The sequence below is a fragment of the Syngnathus floridae genome, chromosome 20 (genome assembly GCF_059516105.1).
Source record: "Syngnathus floridae isolate MCC-2025c chromosome 20, RoL_Sflo_1.0, whole genome shotgun sequence".
NCBI lineage: Eukaryota > Metazoa > Chordata > Actinopteri > Syngnathiformes > Syngnathidae > Syngnathus > Syngnathus floridae.
This window is the reverse complement of record NC_142432.1, coordinates 772,941-797,280: the sequence shown is the minus strand read 5'-3', so window position 1 is coordinate 797,280 and position 24,340 is coordinate 772,941. Positions and strand designations below refer to the sequence as shown.

Here is a 24,340-nt window from a genome sequence, read left to right as displayed (position 1 = left end):
AAGCGGGCTAATCCAGCTCACATCTGTCCGGCTCCTCTTCTTCCACGCAAGGCCAATTGTAAATGATTGCATTCATCACCGGAAAGGTTTGGACGACGGCCCGCCGACGCGTGCGTCTTGATCAAATATGCAGGGGGCGCCATGCTGTCTGCACGACTCGCCGAGCGCCTTTCATCGCCACCGACTACGAGGGACGCTCCAAGATCCAGCTGCGGACGTGACCTTTTCTAATGAGCGGCCATTTTGAGTTGGGGAGAGGGCAAAGTTGAGAAGGCAAAGGTCGGAGGGCACGCGGAGCTATGGGAGGGGGGATCGTCAAATTGACGCAGATTGACCTATGGGGGCCGGCCGACATCCACAATGGAAGCAAAATCCATTTTGAATGTCACGTCACCACCATCTTGACAAGGCGCCTCTTTGATAATATTACTGCAGTGCTGCCCCCTGGTGTTCGTTTATATGTTAGTTTTCTCGAGGGTGCAATATTTCGCGCAAAATAAAGATATGCAAGAATTTTTTTATTGGTCAACTGTATTAGCAACCAGTACAAACTAAAATGTGGACCATTTTTAAAAAAAAATATAATCATCTTTTCACCAATAATATTATGTATTCGATCATGTTTCATCAAAGGTGTTTTTAATCAAAAGGTTATGAGTTCAATCTGATGTATTTTTTATGATATAAATTTAGACTGGGAAATGAAGACTTCTCAGTTGTAATTGCTTTTCTGTCACGGTGCGCAATTAGGAATTTCCTTTTTGCCGGCAAGGCTCGGTCGGCCCTCGCTCGGTCCGTGCAAATGGCAACCCTAAGACAAGAACGCGGCCGCTGAAAAATCATAATCCAATGAACACATTGCTTCTATGAAACATTAATGTTCAAACCGCAAACGAATTCCGTTTCATTGGCATGCATGCGCCATCTAAATTCATGCGGCAATTGTGATGCAGGTCGATACGGCGTGACAGCAGCACAAATGACTACTAAATTACTAATGTTCAAATAGGTTTTTTTTTTGGGTCCCCTTGATTTCTCATTTGCGAGCTGGGGGCTTTTGTTCCCCCTCCGACGCATCACCGAGAGCCTCTATGGGAAAGCGACGTGTTGCTATGGCAACGCAAGCAGGGAGTGGAAAAAGCCAAGCGTTTACCTTTTGCCATCCGGTTGAGGACCATGTCAATCAGAATGTAAGTGCCACTCCTGCCAGCGCCGTCGCTGCGGTGAGACAAAGACAAGGAAGGAGGACACACTTGATTCGGAGACGGACGGACGGACGGACGGACGGACGGCGGACTCATCCAATGCAGCCCGGCCGGCGTGAATATCACGCTTGAGATTTTTTTGGCCTTCATAATCTTGCATGTGTGGTCTGGGCAGGCAATGTCAAAGGGGGAGCTGGGGGTGAGTTGAGGGGGAGGCTCTCCACCAGAGGACAAAGGCTTTTCAAATGGTGCACCTCGGGAGCACAGGAGAAGGTTGAGAGACCAGGGGCGGTGTGAAGAACAGCTTTTTTTTTTTTTTTTTTTTAATTTTGGAGGGCCTTGCTTTTTTTTCTCTCTCTCTCTCTCCAGAGATAGTGTGTTGAAAAGCCTCCCTTTGTGCCCCCTGGCCATTCAGCGGCACTGCATGTTAATTGCAAACAAGGCGTGCACATCTCTTCCATAAAGGCGCCGGCCAACGGAAGGGGGGGGGGGGGAACGGCGGCTTCATTAATCCACGTCGGCCCGCTACGCATGCATGACTTCACAGCGTAAAAGTGCTCAGGCGGGACAACTTTTTAAGCCTGCCGTGCACTGTCAACATGTCCCTCCCTCCCTCCCTCCCTCCCTCCAAAACCAGCAAAACAAAAGTGAAATTTCAAATTGAATGTTTGTGTCTTTGATGTGCTTGCAATACTTGCCTGCAGTGAACAATAATGGGGCAAGATCGACCTCGGTAGCACTTGTTAACCTTTCTGGAATAGAAGAAGACAAAGAAAAAAAAGAAAGAAAGTAGGTTATTGAACACTGATTAAGTGTTGGTGGCTATGAAATATTTTCATCTTTCACAATGATGATCAGGTCTTGACAATCCAGACATTCCATCCCAGGTACATATTTAGTCTTGAAAAAATGGAATTCACATGAGAACATGTGATGACAAAGAGTGAAGCACAAGGACGGCCCAAACGTCCCATGCAAATAAAGCCAGAGGGTCGAGAGAGCAAGGAGAGGAGGGCGAGCGAGCGAGCGAGCGAGCGAGAAAGAGAGAGAGTCAGGTTGTGCGCAGGCCTGGCTGAGGAGACACAGTTTCCAATGATCACTTTTGTGACTATGCAACTGGGCTCATATTACTAGCTGCAACATCACAAAAATGACACTGGCAACCGCAAAATACGGCCCAAACCTCAACAAAAATACACACACACACACACACACACACACACACACACACACACACACACACACACACACACACACACACACACACACACAGATGGAAAAAAAAGTGCACTCTAATGCATACAAGCTCATTGGAAGGAGGGGCATAGATAGCAAAGAGAACGCCATCCCCTCCACTTTGCATTAACAAGCATGGGGACACACACACACACACACACACACACACATTTCCATCCTCATTTGTTGTCCCTCCACGCGGGGAGCTCGGGCGAGGTTATCCGCTCGCTAACAAACGTCAAGCATTTTTAGTCAGGCGCCACTCGTTTAATTGGCTCTTTCAATGAGGTGTTTTCTTCCCAAGCCAAGCCAGGCAGTGCGGGGCTGTTAAGTTGCTGCATCGAGGGGGGAGGTGGGGGGGATGCGGGGACAGCAAGGTTGTTAGATTTCCCCCCATAAAATCACCAAAAAAAAATCACAAAAGCATCTTCGTTTAGAAAAAAATCTGGTATCATTAACAAACGTTTCAGAGAAAAAAAAAAATCAGTTCTGAGTCCAAACAAAATAATGACACATCCCAAACTAGGGGGGATAGGAGAGAAACCTTGTTAGAGCCAGCGAAGGGGAAAAAAAGAAGGGAGGGAGGGGGTGAACGAGCTGAACGGCCATGAGGTCAAAGGTGGCCGCGCTACAGTACCTGCGGAAGTCCAAGAGGGTACGCGCCGAGCTGGGGACGCTGTGATCCATCCAGGAGAGGAAGTGGAACTGCGTGACGGTGCGCGTCTCATTGGTGTGCAGGTTCTTCAGGTAGAAGCTTCGGACCAGGAAGTCCTCGCACCAGATGTGCTCGGAAACCAGGTTGACCTGCGAGCGCACCGCCGTTAACGCCGAGGACAAGGGTGCGCTAAAGTTGAAAAAGACGCGTACCTCGTAGAAGTGGTAGACGTCGGAGCCCTCGTCCGGCCAGTAGCGGTGACACTGCTTGACGCCGTTCTCCGAGACGGGGGTGAGCATGAGCACCACCACGCAGCCGCTCTCCCACACCATCTGCAGCATAGGGAGGGAGGGAGTTAGACGCCATTGTTCAAGGCTGACAATATTCCCCATCAAACGCATTTCTTCATCTGGGTCCAGGAGGCACCAATAAAGCATCATGCGTAAGTGTAATGTGCGCTCGGGAGAAACGCTTTTTGGAATTTTTCAATGTTTTGAATAACCCTTTATTAGCAACGAGTCACTGTCTGACATGAATGATTTGCTCCCTTGCTGTGTATTAGCACGTGATTGACTGGTTTTTGCTCAGAAGTGAGAGAACACCATTTTGTCACTTTTTTGTTGTTCTTTTTTCCCTCCCACCTACGTCATTGGAAAAAGGGCGACGTCGGGTTCATGGCTGAGCATCTAATAGATTGGCAACTGGCACGAAAAAGGAACTAAACAAATACCAAACAATTATCAGTGTTTGATTAGAGCCACTCAACACGTTTGAATAGAGAAAGGGAGGGTAGAAAGAAAGAAAAAAAACAAAAAAAAACAACCCTTCCCGCACAATTAGGATGCACTTTGCAGTTAAAAGCTAGCAAGCGATTGTGTTGTTAATTAACTGCGAGCCGATTGTCGGCCATGAAAAGTCCCCAACTTGAGAAAACTTTGACGTCGGACGGCAAAAGGGGCCGGCCGGCTGCCGTGCCGCTCGCTCCCGTCACGCAACGCTCCGGCTGATGACTACAGTGGGCGTCTTCTTAACACACCATTTGGCCAGCATGCATCATTTAGTGCGCAAGCGGGCGGGCGGGCGGACGGACGGACGGACGGACGGACGGACGGAAGGACGGCTGTGTTTAACAGCGGCTCGCGATTAACGGTGCTCCGGGAATGCATTAGCCTTGTTATTGGCAAAGTGCGTTTGTTTGTCACTTGGCATCTGCTGCGTCTGCCTTGCCCACCTGAGGACGCCATTTGTTTCTTTTCAGGCCTCAATAAGCGCTGCTGGTTTGGCTAGCGCCAACGATAGCTTCAGCAATTTGTTTGCCTGCTTGATCTTGAATAACCTAAGATTATCTTTAAAATGGTGCAGGTGAACTGATGATATCATCTGAGAGGATGGCTAGGTGCTACTGGTTTGGTTAGCAACAGAGTCCAGCGGCAAAGTCACACATCCGTGGAACAAACGCCAGATTGTTATTTTGTTTCCCAAAAGCGTGCGCCTTTTGTTTGTCTTAAATGGAAATTGGGCCACGGAAGCCCGCCCGACTCTTTGTCACTTTGAGAAGAGTGTTAAGCATTGCATGGCGCTTGTTAAAAATACAGTTGAGTCAATATTTTTAGCGGGAATAATACACGAGAGGCGCTCGGCGGGGCTTGCCGATCCCCCGCCGAGCGCTCCCATCACAAAGCAGAGAACCCGTAACCCAGATGTCTCATATGCGTTCATGCCCAAGCCTCACGGCTGAAGAAACAAATCAGTTTGAGTGATGGGACGAGACTTACCTGCCAGAAGTCGGCCACGGTGGAGGGAAGCGGGCCCTGCGAGGCGATGTAAGTGGGGTTGCGAGGGTCGTGGTCCATCTGGGAGGGAGAAAAGGCAGTGTCACGCCGTGTTGGGGCTTCAAAGCGCTCACTGAAATATTGGGTCTCATTTTCACTTTTGAAAGCTTTGCCTTGCATCCAAATGAGGGATCCATAAAGGCAGCATCAGTTATCTTGACGTTGAAAAGAACAAAACAAATCTTGTACACGTCCTTAAACATCACACGCGTGCAAGAAGGAACATTGTTGTACTTCAGCAAAACTTTTTTTTCTTTTCTTTTCATGCTTCCTGGTTAAGATTCCTCCCATGGTTTTTGCTTAGAGGAGGACCGGGGAGGGGAGGGGAGGGGCGGGGGCGCCTCCCCCTCGCTGAAATGAAAGGCGAATGAATGCGAGCGCCGCTGTTTGGTTTTGCCAATCTCAAGGACACAGACGCGCTGCTGCTGCCGCTGCCGCTGCCGCCGCCGCCGCCGGAATACTAAAAGGCAAACATGAAAGAGCGGTCCTGCGTTTTTTTTGCCCGTCCTCGCTGCCGTTGTTACGAGGCGATTATGACAAGCGCGAGCGCCGGAGGTCGTTCTCCTTGGGCTCCCGAAAAATGCAGGCGGGTGGCTTTTGCCATGATGGCCTGGCGCCTTTCTATCACAAAGACGCCTGACTTTTGTGTCGTGACGTCAGCTGCGTGAGAAAGCGCAGCAAAGTTGCGTGCGGCGTGCTCCTTAACTTAGCTTCCATGAAGTAGCCCCATTCTTTTTGCTCGGACGCCGCTGCCTCGGAGCTAATGAAGAGGAAGAAGCCACATTGACAGACATAATTATCAGTTTTGCTAGACACAGCCGGGGGTCCCTATTGTGGAGTAATTACCCTCCTTTCATCCGCCCACTCTTCCCTCCCTCCCTCCCTCCCTCCTGCCCGCCCGTGTCCTGCCACTTCCTCGCCCACTTGCAAGCCTCCAAAATGTTGCGACGGGCATCCAACATGAGAGCACATACAGCATGATTGTTTGTTTGAGAGGCGTATTGAGCTTTTAGCGCAGCTCCCTCGTTTATCCGTTGGGAAAATTGCAGCTAGTGTATTTGAAATGCATAGCTTCCTGTTGCTTTTGATGCAGGAGCCTCGGGGGAAATCACAAACGTGCTGGAGGGGGGGGGGGGAGGAAAAAAAAATAGCCTCAGCTCTCTCCCGCATACTTTCGGATATATCCGGAGATGTATTTGCTTGTAACAAAAGATGCGTCTCTTTTGTTACTTTTGTATAGAAGAAGAAAAAAAAGGTTATCTCAAAGCACCGACGGATCCACGAGTTGTGCAAAAAAATAAAAAAAAAATCAATGCTTACTCTCTCTTAAATCGATGACAAAGCAAACACAGAAAGAGCAGATAGGAGCTGGAAAACAGAACGATTGAAAGCTACTCACGATTGGACTGGCGTTGATGTAATCGGAGCCGCTGTGGTTATTCTCAGCTTTCAAGGTGATTCTGGAATGATCATCTGGAACAAGGACGCATCATTCATTAGCGTATTTCCCCACACGTCCCAATGGCGCTGGCAAAATGAAATGATGGAGAAGAAGAGCGCTTTCATCACTCTTTCATCATCACACGCAAATCTCTCCACCTCCAATAAGAGAAGGTCCCTCAAGTCCTTTATAGCGCCAGCACTCGCAGTTCCCGTTGAACGCGGCGTCGCCTTGAGTGACGGCGGCCGAGCTTCTAATCTCGGCCGTTCCAGTCGAGAGTGGGTGTTTGTGTCATGGGTGATTGACAGTTACTCCAAAAAAAAAAGAGAAGAAATAGCAAGTAGCCAACCGCTACTTGGCATCAAGTAATTGGCCCCAACATTTTGGAACACGCCGCAGTAGGGAAATAGACAGCGATGGTTGTGCTGGGGATTACAATCGCTACATAACTAGCCAAGGACCGACCACCTGAGGATTGTTCGGGATTCACTTTCACACTATTAGCCTCGTGCAGAAGCTAGCACTCACACGCTAGCACGGCGTCTGAGCGGTTCTTCCTGGTGCTGGGCTCGCTCCGCGCCACGCTGCAGGCGCCCGGTTCCGCCTGGTACGAGCACAGGGCCTCCCACTCGCGCTCCAGACGGTTCTTGTTCTTCAAGTGGTCCTCCATGTACGACTGAGGAGAAAACAAGAGTTTGAGCTTGGAAGGAGTCCAGACGGGCGTCAGGTGGCAGCTAATATTTTTGACTTTGAAGGGGAGGGGGTGAAGAACACAATTAAGAGTCCCGAGAGGTTTGTCGGCTGTGGAAATACTCCAGGCGTGTTTCAGTGAGGCCTTTACCGCTTGCACCGCCACTGATAAGATTGTGTGCGTTTAAGCCGTCGCTCGCTCGCAGAGGACAAAATTCAATTCGCTTGAGAGACAAAGATGGCAAAAAAAAGAAGTGGGGGCGCGCTCCGTGTGTGTGTGTGTGTGTGTGCTCCCAAATCAGGGCAAGGACTTGGGGAGCTTAGAGGATGTAGCTGGCAAGGCGAGGCTTTTTATTTTTATTTTTTTAAGCAGGCGCCATATTCCCCCCCATTTCTGCCCTGTATCATGGAGCCCGCCTCCCGACGGGGGTTAAATGGTTTAGGCGGCTATTGTGCGGGGCGGAAGATTACAGACTCATAAACTGATGTCAGGGATCAGATGGCTGATACAATGAAAGCGATAGCCACACGCGCTGCGGGTTTATCCCATATTAAAAAGTGGCGTAGGTAAGAGGAGCGCCTTCATTGTTAGAGTATGCGCTGTCTGTCAAATGCTAAAGCACATCTTTGTGGAGTAAAAAAAAAAAAAAAAAAGCCAAACGTCGCATAGATGCTAATCACAGATAGGCCTGGTCCAGCACACAATGGGTAATTAGCCTTTGATGGCTAATGAATTCAGCAGGCCTTACAAATGGAACTAATGATGGGAATCAAAGTTTATTGTTAGCTATGCAAACTAGTGCCACGGAGGTCCTAAAATCAAGCGCTGTGATTAATGTCGGGACAGCACAGTGTGTTCCACCTCTACCTTTAACGGCAGTCATCGAATTGCTCTCTGCTGTTGCCGGGAGCTTTTCATTTCACGCAAGAAAGTAATCCATATTTTCTCAGTATTTGCATGTTGTCGCGAAAACCACGCGTGTGTATGTGTGCGTGTGATCTTTCGAACGCTTTTTTCCCCTCAAAGAACGTTTGCAAGAGGGATGTAATTCTGCTATAATTGGCCACTAGCGGGCAGCACACAATTGTCTTAAACGTTGTGTGTACATTTGAAAGAAAATGAGGAAGCAAGAAGTGCTTCACGCTCAGCCTATTTTTTTATTTGTTCCTGACGACGCAAGTCTCCTGCCTGCCTTCGGAATGGTAAAGTACTTTTTTACATGAGTTAAAAAAAAGAGGAGCCCTTTTTCCATCACTGCCTGTCTGTGACCTGCCATGTTGCATCCAGAGCAGCATCACATCTTCCCCCAAGTGCATCTCATTCCATTCAAACAACATGCTGAATTGATTGCCTTCGACATTCATATTTCTGCCTGTTTCTGCTGGGCCGGGCTGGGCCGGGCCGGGCCGGGCCCCCTCATCAAGGCGGCGAGCTCCCGGCGGGAGCGCGGCTTATTGCGCAGACGAGCTTTAGCGAATGAGGGGAGGATTAGGTGTGCCAATCAGGGGGATTTGGGATGGGGGAGGCCCAGATGTCAGGGAAACAATGTCTAATCCCATAAGCAGCCTCGGCCGCTAGGTGAAACGGGGATGAAGGCGGACGGACGGCACGCAACAGGTAACACCAAATTCAAACAATTGATGACGTGATAAAGCACAAGTGGGAAAAGTAGGCCTCACACGCTCTTCTTTAATACCACGCAAGTGAGTCCGATCATATTTGTCAAATTAAACGAGCTGTTTCCCTCCAATAATTGCTCCATGGCACCTTGGAGTTGGTGCCGTGTTAAAGGCTGGCTCTTTGGCGCTGTCCGTGGTGCTGAACGGAGGCACTGAGGTCCTTTCTGAACCAATGTGGATTTTTTTTTCTTACCTTTACGTCAAATGAAGGCACCAGTGTACATTTGAAACACTTCAAAAAGCAAGAATTATTATTATTATTTTTTTTTTTCAAATCTGCCGTACACCACAATGGAGTAGAGGGAAAACTAAGTAGCCATTGTGGCTATTGTTCTCTGGGACTCCAGTATGCAAAATAGCAAAGGGTGTGTTGAAGTAGTTCCAAATAAACAACAAGCTGATGACTCAGCACAAAGAGGCTTCCAATTTCACTCTAAAAGCCTCTTTTTTTTCTTTTTTTTCCAGTGAGAGTGTGAGCTTTGGAACGTTGCGTATTCATCATCAGCCCTCTCCACACGGCACGGCACGGCACGGCACGGCGCGCCGCTTCAAATAGCGACGCAGAGAGGAGATGAGATGAGATGAGAAGGGCAAATATAGGCCCCGAGATGAGCGATAAGAAGGCAATCACACACATGGTTTGACGGGAGATGATGGCGGAATCTTAAGGAGAGACCCTTGTGAGAGCCAAAACCCAGACATCCCCAAACAATTGGCTTTCAAAAGCAATAGCGCACCCACATAAAAATCCATGGATCATACCAAGTGAATTCTTAATTCGCAGCTTAGAATAAATTCACGTGCGCTGTGCTTTTTATCAGTCGTTGACGTACGGGGGGGGGGGGGTCACGTTTGCTCCCGATATGGACTCCAATTTCTAATTTGGACTTTTGAACTAAACTAAAGGATAGAAGGAGAAGCCTAGGCCAAGAGTAATAAGAGGGCACCTGGCCTCCTCCAAATGATTCACAGCAGCGTTGTGAGCACTATTGTCGCCGCCGCGTTCAAAGGGGAGACTTGACGAGTGTAAGAAAAAGCCATCTATTAGCGGCGCTACAAGGCATTACTCACATTCCTTCTGGTTCATTACAGGCTCCCCCCGCCCCCCGCTATATACGTGTGTAGACACACACACACACACATATATATATATATATCTATGTGTATGTGTGTCTATACAATAGGCCGACGTGGCGTGTGATGAATGCGTCCGCCATGAACGGAAACACTGCCAGGCATCTATCCGTCTCTTTATCAAGCTTGTCTCCGACGAGTGACGGGCTGCAAAATTAAAACAATCCATTGTGTGGAAGGAAAGGCTTATTTCCACCCCAAAAGAACAATTACAAACACCCCAATGAGAAAATGAGATTTCAAAATGAGCATGTCAGACCACTTCAATGGTCTGAATGATTGACATGCCAAACCCCCCAAATGGCTTTCATCTCGTTCGTTCGTTTCTCTTGATAGCAACATTCTGTCTTGGCGTAAAAAGAGCTCATCGCTCACCAGTATCATGTGACCTGTGGAGATGTCCATGTTGGACAGCACGGGCTCCTCGCACCAGGAGGAGGTGCTGCTGCGCGTGGACGGGCTGCCGGCCCCGGGGCCGTCGCTGAACTGGGACGACACGCTGTTGAGGCGCGAGTGGCGCAGGGTCTCCGGACGCTCCGACGCCCGGACGGCCATACGCTGGCGACACAGCTCCTATCCCGGCACAAAAAGAAGAAATCAAATTGCCTGCGGTCGTGACATTGACTCGTGGGCACCTAACGTAGTACCTACGTACGTATGTCCCCTCCCTCGCTCATGGAGACGCTACTTAGCCATTCGCACCTGCGTGCGTGGAGACGCTATTGATTCCGTGTCACTCACTGCTTGATGCATTATGCAGGATGTTTGCGGATGATTGATTAGTTCACGTTATCAGTCTCTAATTTGCTGCCGTAAAAGTGCAACGGCCCCTCGATTGTAAGAAGCAGGGTGCCTGGCGATTGTGGGATTCTTCAAAAAGAAAAACAAATGGCACTTTTGTCAAACAAATCAGACATTTGAAAGATGGATGAAGGAACCTTTCCCCCAAAACAAAGCAGCGGAGATCATCCATCATTCAAATAACCAGTCAGGAGTGACTGGGATGCATTCATGCAAGATATACGGATGGATGGATGGATGGATAGATGGATAGATGGATAGATGGATAGATGGATAGATGGATAGATAGATAGATAGATAGATAGATAGATAGATAGATAGATAGATAGATAGATAGATAGATAGATAGATAGATAGATAGATAGATAGATAGATAGATAGATAGATAGATAGATAGATAGATAGATAGATAGATAGATAGATAATCTCTGCTGTGTGTGTGTGTGCCCAAAAAAAAAAATGCTTCCCCCTACTTTTATCAAGATTACAACTTTTCAAGTGACTCAGCTTTTTTCTTTTTTTTCCGGAAAGTGCAGTTAGAATATGAAGACAGGCCATTTTGAAGATCTATTTGTCCGATTTTTTGTGTTATTAGTATTCTTGTGTGCCTTCACTCACCAATATACTGACTGTAAAAAAAAAACGTAATTTCCCCATTGCCCGAGTAATAAAAGCTTATTCCATTTGATTCTATGTCTGACACGACGTCTCATTTCTTATCTGTTCAAGTCACCACAATCTGTAAAAAGCATCATGTAGCGTTTGGGCCAGACACTTCCTTTCGAATTCATTTCCATGCTCAATAAGAGCGGAGGGAGGGCACGCGCTATCTGCTGATCTATCAACGTGATATTTCCCCGAGGGTTGCAGGGCCCGCTAAGCCCTGCTCCTGGACCCCCCCCCCCCCCAGCACCGTCAAGACTTTAATGATTGGAGTCATGGAGCGGCGCTCCGAGCCTTGGCCTTGGGGCAACATCCAAGTCCACCTCATAATTCATTCGACTTCTTTCTCTGCCACAGTGTGGGCCCGGTTGGATGCAGAGGGGAGATACGAGAAGCTTTTCATGAGCGACCCCAAAGCACTTTTCAAAGTGAGAATGGCAACAGGAGGAAACAAGAATCCAGACTTTGGCCATTTGGACTAAGCTAAGTGGACATAGCTTTGCCTCAGGAAAGTCTGATGGGCTTCGTGCTAACAAACAATGCGAGATGCCACTGACATGCTAACAGTTTGTAGCGAGACAAAGGTCATATTTAGAGGCAAATGTCAAAAATGACTATTATTACTTTCTCCGATTATTTTATCGTTACTTTATTAATATCGCTGGCTTACTCGGGATGTAATGTACGACGACGCAAACGTATCAACGATTCGTCGTGGAGAATAGCAATTTCAAAGAAAACATCATCCTCGGATGGTTGTGATGAAAAAAGCTTGGACTTCATCAGCCTTAAACCTGATGAAATATTGAAATGGGAACAAGCTAAATGTGCCCAGCTGAGCCCCAGCGACCGCGCTCAATCAATATTGTCCTTGGCCGCCGCTAAAGGCGTAGGGCACAGTGGCGTGCGTCTAACGCATTGGAACAATAGCACACACACGCACACACACGCGCACACACACACACACACACTTTTCTGCTGGCAATTTTGCAATTTCATTTTTTTTTTTTGAGGAGTACAGTCTCTTTGTATGTATGGAGACTGATTGGTGCTCTTGCTGCGAAAAGTAATTCTCTCTTGTGAACGTTAAATTACGGAAGGCAGACATTTTCATCCACAACCCAAGTACAATTTAGTTGTATTTAATTTTGAAATTCAATACATTTGCCTTGAAGCACTTCACCAGTTTTGATTGCTTTTCTTCTTTTTTTTTTTAAATTTGACCATGACTTGAAAATAAGTGAATTGAATTGACGTAGTCACATATTTTGACTCGAAAAGGGAATTCAATTGAAAATCGTGGACAGAAATGAGGCTGAGTGTGTGTGTGTGTGTGTGTGTGTGTGTCTCTCTCTCCAATGGCAGATTAGAGGTGGAAAACGGCGGCTCCCGATTGGCCGACGGCGAGCGCAAGAGGGGGCGTCTCCAAACCTGATAGGTTGCCGTGGCATCGCTGCTGGTGTCAGTGCCCAAACCGGAGAGTTTCTCCTTCATGCGCAGGTGGGAGCGCTGGCGCACGCAGAAGAAGATGGCCGACACGGCCAGCACCACCAGGATGAAGAGCACGCACAGCACCGACAGAACCACCAGCTGACCCGACTCCACCTGGGTCTCTTTCACCATCGGGATGTGGTTCAGGCTGCCCCTCTGCGGTGGACACACAAGGGGGGACGGGGGGGGGGGTCAAAACAGCCCAGCGGCAGCACAGCACAGCACAGCACAGGTAGACAACCTGTGGCCCATTTCAGAAACCTAATAAGACTTTGTAGCCAAGATTTGAAGCAGGGGTGGGCAGGCAACTGCTTCATATTTAGCCAAACAAAAGCATTTTGCTTGCATTTAAAAAAAAAAAATGGAAAAAAAAAAAGAAGCTGCTTGCTATACGAGGCCAGAAGCATTTAACACGGACATGCCTACAGCATGCCATTATCATTGTCATCCTTAAAGGCTTCTCTTTTGGAACAAAAATGAGATTGTCCGGCTCAGTCCATCAACCCCCTCCTCATTCGCCAGCTCATAATGTGCATTCAGAGAAGCCCCCCAACCCCAGCCTAGTTCACTAGTGCCTCCCACTACAGACATTCCCAATCCCATTTAGAGCTGGCCAGGCCAGGCCGGGCCGGGCCGGGCCAGGCGCTGTGCAGCTGCATAGAGGGAGGTCGGCAGCCTAAAAGCCTGCGATTTTAATTAGCTCCCGGCTGGATTAGCTTGTTGAAGCAAGTAGTAGTACGGATTAAAAAAAAAAAAAGTTTGGACATATAAAATTGTTTAGCCAGTGCTTTTCAATTTTTTGTCTCTAATAAAAACAGAAGGCAAGTGCACAAGGTCTTAAGATGAACACCGCAGCTGCTTTCATACGAGGAGCTCGTCATTCTAAACATACAATGCTCGGTGATTTTTTTCTTCGGAAAAGGTTAAATAAGCACAGAGCAGGCTCGGAGTCCGAATGGACGGAGCGGACGCACGCACGCACGCACGGACAGGGCAGATGCTTGCGCAAAGTTTCGAGCAAAAAGAAGGCCAGATGCAGTCAGCGAGCGAGCGAGCGGGCGGGCAGGCGGGCGGGCGAGCGCTAGTAACACACAAATAGGAGTGAGCACAAACATACAATTGTTTCACTGAAACTCCTTTTGGTGTATTCTAAAAATGGAGCAAAATTGGTCCACTCTTTTGCCTGGATGACAGATAAATCACAAATTACCAAGCACACATGAAATGGAATTGAGAGGGTTCTGATTCTATTCAAACTCTGTCTGACATCATCACAAATACACACATGATGTCGGGGACTCAATCGTGTCAAATAAAAAAACAAAAGAGAGCAAGACCTCTCATTATTTGGACTAAAAGCAAGCCGCTGAAATGGAAATTTGGATTTGGAAGAAGAGCCTAAAAGATCATGGGTTCATTTCTGAGGGGGTGCGTGGTGAAAAATGACATTCGACTGAATGCTTTAATAGTCCAGATTTGGGGGCTCTGGATGACGTCTTCAAACGTTTGAGGTAGGACTGTTGAAATCTTCTCAATGATTTTGCTTGGTTGTATCTTTTTCCCTAGAGGGGGTGTGCTGCTTCATATTTTTGGAGGAATGAGTTCCAAATGTTTTTTTTTTTTTTCACCATCGACTAATATTTGATCAAGACTGCATTCGACTGAACGTTTTCGGCTTCTAGAAGGGGGCGCGCCGACCGGATGTCAAAGAGGATGCGCGGCTGAAAAGCTTTCAAAGTTCAGGAAGCCTCAACATTTAACCACGTCGCTCGTGTAAAAACCCAATCAAATGGAGAAAAGCACATCCCTCTCTTGCGCTTGGCCGTGTTAAATTTGTCAATTGAGAGAAAAAGATCCGGCGGGCCAGATGGATTTTTTTTTGGGGGGGGGGAGGGACTGCTTTGGATTATTCAAAGAAGGGAGAGGAAAGGTCAGGCTGTGGTGTGTTGACGCAAGCCAAAATTGTGGTTTTTTTGTGTGGAAAAAAAGATCTACGGCAATGTCGCACATCGTAATCCAACACTCTGGAAAGTTATTTTTATTTACGACAATGAATTTGGATTCATCGTCGGCAACGACTGATCTCACCGAGCCAAAATTCAGGTCGTTTGACTTCATTCCATGGAAGATAAGCAGCAATGGAGTTGAAGTCCCTGCTATGCGGATTTGATATTCCAAAAAGAATGCTTACATTTTGCACAAGCCAAAATAAATTGTGGTGGTGGTGGGGGGGGGCTCAGGGATGATCACCAAGAATGGCACCAACACAACGAGACGTTCACAAGTTTTTCAGCATCGTTCCTCAGCGGGATGCAACATTTCACACACGACATTCGGAATACACTAAAAAATAATTACCCCAATGCATCTCGGTGGGCAGGATGGACGCCGCCGGCGTCTTCTTGTATTCCAGAGGCACGCGCTTACTACACACTGACGCCGGTGGCGGCTACGAGGTGCGTTTATGCGTCCCCGGGCCGCCCACTCCCTAACCCCCACCGGCGGCGGCACCCCCCCCTCCCCAAAAAAAAGTTCCCCAGTGAGGGTCTCAACAAAGGAGCGAGAAAAGAAGGGGGGTATTAGAAAAAGGGGAGAAGAATGCGGGATATGCCCGCCTGATTTTCCGAGCCGCGGAAGAATGTGCAGAAGCCCCCGAAGAGCCAGTCCATTCAGCGCCGACCGCCGCCGTCCTGGTGAAAAGAGACTGGGAGGTGCTGAGCTCCCTCTTCTCTCGCCTCGATCTTTTTTTTTTTCTTTTTCTAGTTAAGGCTGAGCCCCTCCTTATATTCAGCCCCCACTCTGTCGCTCGCACATGTCATATGCAGCGGTTGCCATGGTGACGCCTCCACATGTTGTCGAGGTGAATGTCGGAGGAGCGATGCCTGGCTAATAGGCTTGCGGGCCGAGGTGGGTGGATGGGGGGGGGGCGAGTAGGGGGAGCGGGGTGAATGGACACAGGGGCTCGTCGCTCATTTGTTGAGCAAGCGGGGGTCTCTGTGTTTGCTGCGCTGTTTTCTCAGGCTTCTCCTTGTTTTTTTTTTTTTTTCGGGGAAGCGCTCGATTCCTCAAAAGTGGCGCCTTTTTTTTTTTTTTCTTTTTCCACTTTTGGGGATTTGAGGGGTTCAAAGTACCGACATGCTATACTCATGCAGAAGGACAGATACTACCGTTCCATAAGGAAGAAGATGAAATGATTTACATGCAGTACCGATGTTTCCTTATTAATAAACTTACTTGATATAAAATTCAAAAAATGATATCAGATGGCACGTTGCTGTTTAAGCGCTAGCTAAAGGTTCTCACAGCGCCGATGATGTGAAAAAAAATCACCGAGCTCATGTAGTCGTTTTTCAGATGAAAAGCTTCACCACAAATGATTGTTAGCCAACATCTAACACTACCTCCTATGTTACAATTTGGTCCCAAATCTATACTATTATTGCACACATCTTGGTGTTTTTTTTTTTTTTTACAATTTTACATTCAACATTGGACGATGTAATGTTAATTGTTGAACAAATACGTCATTCTGGGGTCTCCTTAAAAATGTTGGAGAAAAGTACAGGCATCATTTAAAAATAAATCCACTAAAGTACTTTGTTGCTTCGTTCCGTCCCAGCACACTTGAAACCCGCTAGCCCTCCTTTGTCATTGCACGCTGAGCCCAACATCTGCCTATGAGAAAAAGTGCACATTTGCAGCTAAAATGCTATCCTAATTAGCCATCAGCGTGTTTTAATTTTTTTTTTAAAAAATGGGGAAAAAAGAGCTCTCCAATGAGGAGCAACAGCTGCACTTAGCAGAGAGAGAGAGAGAGAGAGAGAGAGAGAGAGAGGGGGATTATGGAGAGTACAGAGAAAGAAAAGGGGCGGTGAAGAGAGGAGAACAGGGGTCCTGTCAAATGCAGATGACGAGTCTTTGGGGAGGGGGGAGGAGGTGGCGCTTGGAGTGTGTGGGGGGGGGGGCTCTCCAGTTTATTTTTTCCATTCAGAGAGCACCCCCACCTCTCCTCTATTGTCCCTCTGTGTGACAGCTGGAGGTGGCAATGTGAAGAGGAGAACAAAAAAAAAAGAGGGAGGAAACCCCCCCCCTGCGCTCACTGACCAGGCCGCAGTGTCCAAAATGTCATGCAGAAAAAAAAAAAATTGCACGCAACAACTGTGGAGAACATAGCAAACATTGGAGGATTCCCAAAGTGCGAGCGAGCGAGCGAGCGAGCGGCACTCCAATACACCTCAGAGGTCTGAACCGACCGGTACACTTGGCAAATATGCTATCATAGTAAAATGACTTTTTTTTCCCCATAAAATTATAATTAGGATGATCGTAATGATACTTTTTGCGCGACCTAGTATATTGTGAAATCGGGCCTTTGCCGCATAACATTCATTTCAATCGTTTTTCATGAACATTATTTTGGGCTATGAAAACGTCCCAACCATACTTGCTTTTTGCCGCCTGCCATAGGGCGCTCACCAACGTAGTCCGGAGCAGGCTAATTAGCTGAAGAGACGAATTTGGTAGAGATTCAAGCGTATACGATGAGTGTGAGTGACGTAGGGAGGCTGGACAAAAATCCAAAGCCATCGTTTGCGTTCTCTATTCTTTGAGACACCCCCTGTCAGCAGCACAAGATGACAAGATTTGACCATTGCCAGGTGTGACAAAGAAATGAAAAGCCTCGTCTCCCTCCCTCCCTCCAACCAGACACTTTGCTTTCCCATCGAGACAAAAACAAGCAAAACAACAGGCACCGACCGGATTTACATCTCTTCATGTCAATTTCAACTCTTTTGCTAGCCACAACAGCAGCAACCTTCCGAAATCCTCCACAGTGACCATACACACAAGATAGAAATGTGGCAGAATAAAATGCCATCAATTCCGAGATATGAATGGACTACGCAAATGAGTGCACATCTTTATAGTTCAACCAAAAGCAAATGGAGTGATTCTGAGAGGGCGTGGCCTAGCAAAGGGCCAATCAAGACTTGGCGGAAGGGGCGAGCTTCGGCGCTAATGGCTCTCACGCCGGCAGCCTTTGACGTGCGGCGATATGTCGGGACAAAAACCCCGGCCAGAACCCACTGAAAGTCTCCGACGGTCAGCGCTTGTAAAAATATCGATATATTTACGGCGTCACGGCCGCTTGATCCGCCACTAAGTACTTTTTCAAGGTGCCGCCTGTTCCGACAGTGGCAGAGAATCCGGAGAGGCTTATCTGCGTCGACACTCCGCGCCGGTGTTTGCCTCCGTGACACGTTTCGTATTTCTAATCATGAAAAAGAAGAGGGGGGGGAAAAAAAAAAGACAGATGGAGAAGCAGGTGGACATGTTCAAACAATAGTGAGGGAGAAAAAATGAATGTTAAACAAATGTCAGGATCAAGTGCACTTCCTGGGATGCTGGCGCTGGCCACTGAGAAGGGATCAGGAGACAATAACAAGTTGGATTGTTTGCTTTCACCTTCGCCGACTCTTTACAAGCAACGTGAACGCGCAGGCGGCCCTTTCCGTGTTTCGCTGCTTCGAAAAACATGTATTAGTGCCGTACTGATGAGCTGAGAGGAGCGCAACGAAAAGGATATCTTGGAAATTGTAACGGCTACTTCCAAGTAAAATGGCCGCCGGCAAATAAATTTGGAAAAGCAAGCCCGCTCCGCGCCGTTTGGTTGTTATTCCTTTTTGTGGCGGACGTCGGCTGTCGCGGACGTGACAACCCTAGATGGGATTTACCTTGATGTGTGCCACTTTGAACCGCTTGGCACGGCGACAAGACGCCCGCCGACATGTTTGAGAGGAAAAATAGCAGAGTGACACGCACAAACATTCAAGCTTCGTGACGAGCGAGCGACGTTGCAATTCAGCTAAATTGGGACCTTTTCGAGGTGTTTGATCACCTCCTGTTTGGAAACACGCACAGCGCATTCAGGGCATTCGATTCAATTCTTTTGGGGTTTTTTGCTGATGATTGCATCTAATGGCTCAGCGATGTCATTTTTTTGCATTTGATCTGTGTGTAAGTTATGCTTCAGCACCGCAAGGCAGCCAGCCAGCCAGCCAGCCAGCCAGCCAGCGAGCGAGCGCCTAATGCAGCGATATTACATCAGTGGCGTGCGCATCGGAATAGTTTCAAATGAAAGCGGATAAGCAACTCGCTTGAAAATAGATTTCAAGCCCAGAAGGCGCACGCCAGCATTAATATCACTTTAACACTAGCTAGCAGCTGATGGATATGGCTGGGGAAAAAATACAAATATATTTCTTTACCACATTGTAGTTCAAAGCCAAATCCTCCATCACCTTTCCAAACGGAGCCTTGGTGGTTGGGTCTTTTTTTTTTTTGGGATGAATAATTTATTGGAGCCAGTTTGAAAAAGTCCAAGTGAATCTCAACTATTTTGGGTGTAATTCATGTTGCAGGTAGATCTTGTGTGAGACTTTGGTGATGTGTGTCCTGGTAGCGTAAAAATATCGCGGCCGATTGCTGGCGTGGCCTGAGGATTAAAACATGACCCAATCCAAAAGGATATTTTGGTTCATGATTAATTCTATTGTATTACAGATAAAAGAGGCGCCCGCCGCCACTAAAGGAATCTCGTCCAGAGTTAAAGACGGACAGCAAAACAGGGAGCCTTTAATTGTTTTGTTTGAATAAAATCCACGCTACTTTTCAACTATTATGTTCTCGGCGGGCTCGGGGAGAGATAAAACTGCAATTAATTTTAAAAGGGACGCAAACAGCGAGACAATACATCAAGTCGTGGAGTAGTGGCGGTGGCGGCGGGCTGTAGAGGAAGGTAGCGTGGAAAACGGCGATACTGAAAGCGAGCGAGCGAGCGCTTTTTGGCTATTCTCGGCAAGTAAACGCATGTCTGGAAATACTGATTGAACTTGACTGCCTTGGGCCCTCGCTCCCTCCCTGTCTCTCTCCCTCCCTCCCTCCCATGTGTGTACCTGTTCCTGCACTCGAGACATATTGCGAGCACGCGGCCGAGCATACGTCTTGGTGATCAGCCGGCGACGCCACGGATGTCCAAACACAGGGGTCGGGTCACGTGGCGTGGCGTGGCGTGGCGTGGCGCGCATCCTCGCTCGAGTTTTCTCAGCTTGGTCTTCGGGAGAGATTCTGTTATCGCCATGGCGACAGCGGCGTAGGGGTCGCTCGGGGGTAAAATTGACTGCCGATGCTAATTTGACTTGTTGCCAATTGCTTGTCTTTTATGTCTAGATTGGTGTTTTGGAATACATTTGAAAATTTGGAACATACTGCGCATGACTTTTAGAGAGCTTCACCAATTGGCGAGTTTGGTGCTGGAGTTTGGGGCCGGAAATCAAAAGCGAGCTCATCCTCAAAAAAGCCAATCAATGCCCTCCCTCCAGAGCGCAGCTCCAGTCGCAGACGCCGCAAACAAAACGTAGGGCTGATCGCAAACAGAATTAATGATGACTTATGTCAGGTTTTTTTTTTTTTTTTCCTGATAGCTATGCAACGCGGCGATGGATTGACGGCTCATTGTTGCAAAGGCATACAATCAATCTGGCCTATTTTCACCCACGAGCATAATTACAGCGCGAGCGAGCGAGCGAGCGAGAGAGCGAGCGAGGCCTCGGCGCCGCCGCCGCCGAAGCCTTCCCACTCCCTCTTCAACGTAATGAACTGTGACTGGCGTGTGATTGCATGCATTCAAGGACGCCACTTTCCAAGATCAACAAGCAAGCGGCAATTAAATACAATCCTTTCTTCTTGTTCTGGATATTGACCGGAGCCTAAGTACGACATTTTACGTCCACAACGGGACACAAAATCAATATTTCAACGGGTTTACGCCGGCCGGCTGGTGTCGACTTTGGCTAACGAACAGATAATCCCTAACCCTAACCCGGCCCGGCCCGGATTTCCTTGGCTGCGAGAAACTCCGGCCTATACAAAATCTGAGCTAAATTCAAAGCGTTCCTTTGAAAGGAAAGTTGAGTATTGATTGATTGAAATGATTATAATCAAATGCGATATCCTGAGGAAGAGAAGCGGTATTAGCATTTGAGTCGACGGTTTGCGTCTGAATCGGCAATTAGGCTCGTCGGCATAAATAAAAAATGAAAAGACATTTGATTACATTCAATTGACGGGCTAAGCGAGCGATAATTAAAGCTCCCGCTCAGCGTCCGCCGCTAATCCAAAATGTGCAATTCCGACAGTTAGGCGTTCACTTAGCGCTAATTTTAACTTCCGGGCAGACTTCAATGTTTTCATTAAATCGCCGACGTTGTTGTAATTCAATTGACATACACCGTTATAAATGTAAAGTGGATGGAGGGAGCCGGTTGCCATTTTGCGGCATGGGCCCGCGGCGAGGGCTTTTCCGCCGCGCTAGCTAGCGGTAGCTTAGTGCCAGATGTGCTAGGCCAGTAGCCGCATGACAAATGGCAGCGGGTGAGCCCCCTGCTCTGTCTGCCCTCGGCACGCAGCTTTGGGGGCCAAATGGCATCCCGGCTGACATTTAAATCCTCTGCCGTGCTAGCCCAGCTGTGGACACCGCAGGTTGCCCCCGTGGCCCCAATCCTTCCTTCCTTCCCTCCTTCCATCGGGCACCGGTGCGAGCGGTGCCAGTCGACACATTTGCATAAACAGCGACCTTTGTAAGATTATACTTTACGAAGCAGTCGTTTATGGCATTAAAGCTCCGTACCCGTGATATATAGATACGTCTATTTTGGGATTTCTTCCCACATTCGTGTCCATATGTAGTTATGGATTGTTATCAAACAAGCAATTTATTTTGGTGGTCCAAGAAGGTTTGAAAACCTCCAATTCTGGAGTGGCCAGCACTAAAATATGCAGCTGGGAAGATATTTCATTGGTTACATTTGTGCAAAAAATGAGATTCGTTTTTTGTCATCGTGCCCTTTAGATATCAAACGCACAACACTAACTCCAACAAGTGGAAGTTTATAAATAATAAATGTATGTTTTGTTCGACTTGGAAGATTTAAAGAGCTAATGAATATTTATCCCTGGCATTTTTTGTTTTCCTTTTGGAATCCAGCGCGCTGTTGTTATCAGTCCCATTTTGTTTTGCTTTAATCTAAAAAAGGGGCGGCCATAATACTAACAAGCACCAAATTCCTGCAACGGGTGAGGACAAATTATTCCGAGTTCAAAGGAGATGCTGGCATTTTTTTTTTCCACACCAGAGTGGATTCATGTTGATGCCGCCGCCGCCGCGTGGATGGTATAGTGCGCAAAGCTGAATGAGAAGAGGAACAGTCCATTTGACGTGTCAATGTCAAGATGGACGAAGCCTTGGGCCACTGGAGGGAGGCTTGAGAGCATTTTTACCACGCTGTCTTCATAGTTGGCCGCAATCATTTGGAGAAACAATTGTTTTCTGCTTTGTGCGTGCGTGCGAGCGAGCGTGGAAAGGGGAAAAGATTCCGGCTCAACAATTTCTGGACTGAAGTGAAGAGGTTGCCATGTTGGTCAAATGTTTCCAATCAATTGGCCTTCAACTGCCTATGCAATCTCCATGTCATGAACCCAAACAATGAAAGCATCTCGGAATGTTGTTTGAAAGTGGCTGAAATGCCATTAGCGCCGCCGATCCCGATGTGAAATGTCAGCGGCGAGCAGCCCCGCTGCGCCCTCAGCTCTGGCCGACTCGGCCGACCGACCGACCGACCGACCTCTTTGGCTGCCTCCCCGCTGATGAAAGCCTGAGCGGCGGCGGTGGCGGCTCTGCTCCCCGGCAACCTTTTAGCATCACGTGACCTTTTGCTCCGAGGAAACGCTTTTGCCGTACGCTTTGGCTCTCCGTAGAAGCAGGATGGAGCAAAGCTGTCTGTTTTTAATGAGCGCGCCTTCCAAATCAAAGCCACTTGTTGTTTTAAATTGACTTTGGTTTAAACGGCTTTTGGACGTTTTCAAGGTTGCGTCGCTCGCGCAAGACGGCCTGCTCGCTCGCTCAACAGCGGACTGACTCTTTTGATTGCATTGTTTTATGGTTATAGCCTAGCCTACGCGTGTTTTTCATACCAATATTTACTGTCATGTGACATTTGGAGGTTATGCGCAGGTCAAGCTAGCAGGAAGCACCAGCATGAAATGAACACAAAGGCCATGAATTGCTTTCAGCCTCAGCGAAGGAAAAGCGCAAATAGTTCCGCCTGGGAGCACTTTGCTCTTGTATTTCTACACATGTTGCCTCATCATTTGTGTTGACATGAAAGCATCGTAACAATACGGCTACACTATGCCTTAGCACTACGCTAGCTCATGGTCTGTGTTGTCTTGAGTTTGACTAAAATTCCATATCCCTACCATTGTGCAACCGCTAAGTCATCCATCATACGCTGGACTAAATGACTTCCAAATTTGACAATCATCTTCTCAAACATCACCACTGCTTTCGTATTGACTCTGAAAAAGTGTGCGGGAAGTCATTCTTGGTCCCACTCCAAATCCCAAGTAGGAACAGCCACTGCGCATATACAAACAAAAGAGAGCGAAGCGAGCGCAGAGCTCGCCGACCTGCCTGCCGTATATGATTTACATGGGAGCGCTGGAATGGCCGCTTGACATGCGGCTGGGGGAATTTGCCACTTAATGAGAGCCTCTTAACATAAGCAGTATGCCAGAGTTAGCTCCCGACACCGAGCCCGCTGTCAAAATGTCAACGGATCTCAATTCAGCCACCGTCGGGAACGCTCACGCCGGGGGGGGGGGGCCCAAACCCCATCCGCAAAGGCAAGTGGGAACCCGTGCCCTTTTCCAAGTTCAAGGGAGAAGCGCATGTCTTTTGAAAAACATGACGGGAAACAACAACAGGAGTTTCAAACGGAACTCTTTGCAAAATTCCGCCTCCTTTGTTGAATTTGTGGCCCGCACCCATCGAGATTTGAAAATCGGACCTCAGACACGGCGACCGCTTGCGCATCTGGAAATCTGATTTCAAGTCAAATACGTCGCCCCCAAACAAGATCAAATCAACAGAGCGACTATCGGCACATGGGCCATGCTTCCTTCTTTCTTTCTTTCTTTCCTCGGATGGTCTCCGGGGCATTTTGGTGGAGTCTGGCGCTTCCAACCGTCGCCAAAGCCTCCTGGAAATCCTCTGAACATCACACGGCTCCCCTTTCAAAAATAGCCTTCTGAGTAGCCCTTTTATTCTGCTCACCTCTCCACACCAGAGAAAGTAGCCTCCCACACACACACACACACACACACACACACACACACACACACACACACACACACACACACACACACACACACACACACACACACACACACACACACACACACTCACCCGCTCACGCACACACACTTTCCAGGTCCCTGGGGAGGAGGTTAGTGGGCAGAGAGATGCTTTTCTAGTCCTTATATAGTATATAATACACTGTATGTACGTATATACGTCTTTGCAATCAATTCCTATAAAGGCAGGACTTTGGCACCACCTTGTGGCACCTAATTGGCAAGAGGAGAACAATTTGAATAGTGAGCCAAATGGATG

The 24,340-nt window shown here is 47.9% G+C and overlaps 1 protein-coding gene across 1 annotated transcript in view; it reads right to left on the bottom strand.

Annotated features, from left to right (window-relative positions):
* The window catches only part of ptprn2 (protein tyrosine phosphatase receptor type N2), a 58,710-nt gene that overhangs the window by 1,926 nt on the left and 32,444 nt on the right, over positions 1-24,340 (bottom strand). Inside the window, exons 12-20 of the mRNA XM_088362987.1 lie at positions 12,769-12,984; positions 10,249-10,446; positions 6,898-7,045; positions 6,328-6,401; positions 4,872-4,949; positions 3,309-3,428; positions 3,079-3,245; positions 1,904-1,957; positions 1,154-1,218 (exon numbers count right to left, since the gene is read on the bottom strand). Of these exons, the coding sequence (XP_088219113.1) occupies positions 1,154-1,218; positions 1,904-1,957; positions 3,079-3,245; positions 3,309-3,428; positions 4,872-4,949; positions 6,328-6,401; positions 6,898-7,045; positions 10,249-10,446; positions 12,769-12,984 (1,120 nt within the window). The remainder of the gene's footprint in view (positions 1-1,153; positions 1,219-1,903; positions 1,958-3,078; positions 3,246-3,308; positions 3,429-4,871; positions 4,950-6,327; positions 6,402-6,897; positions 7,046-10,248; positions 10,447-12,768; positions 12,985-24,340) is intronic.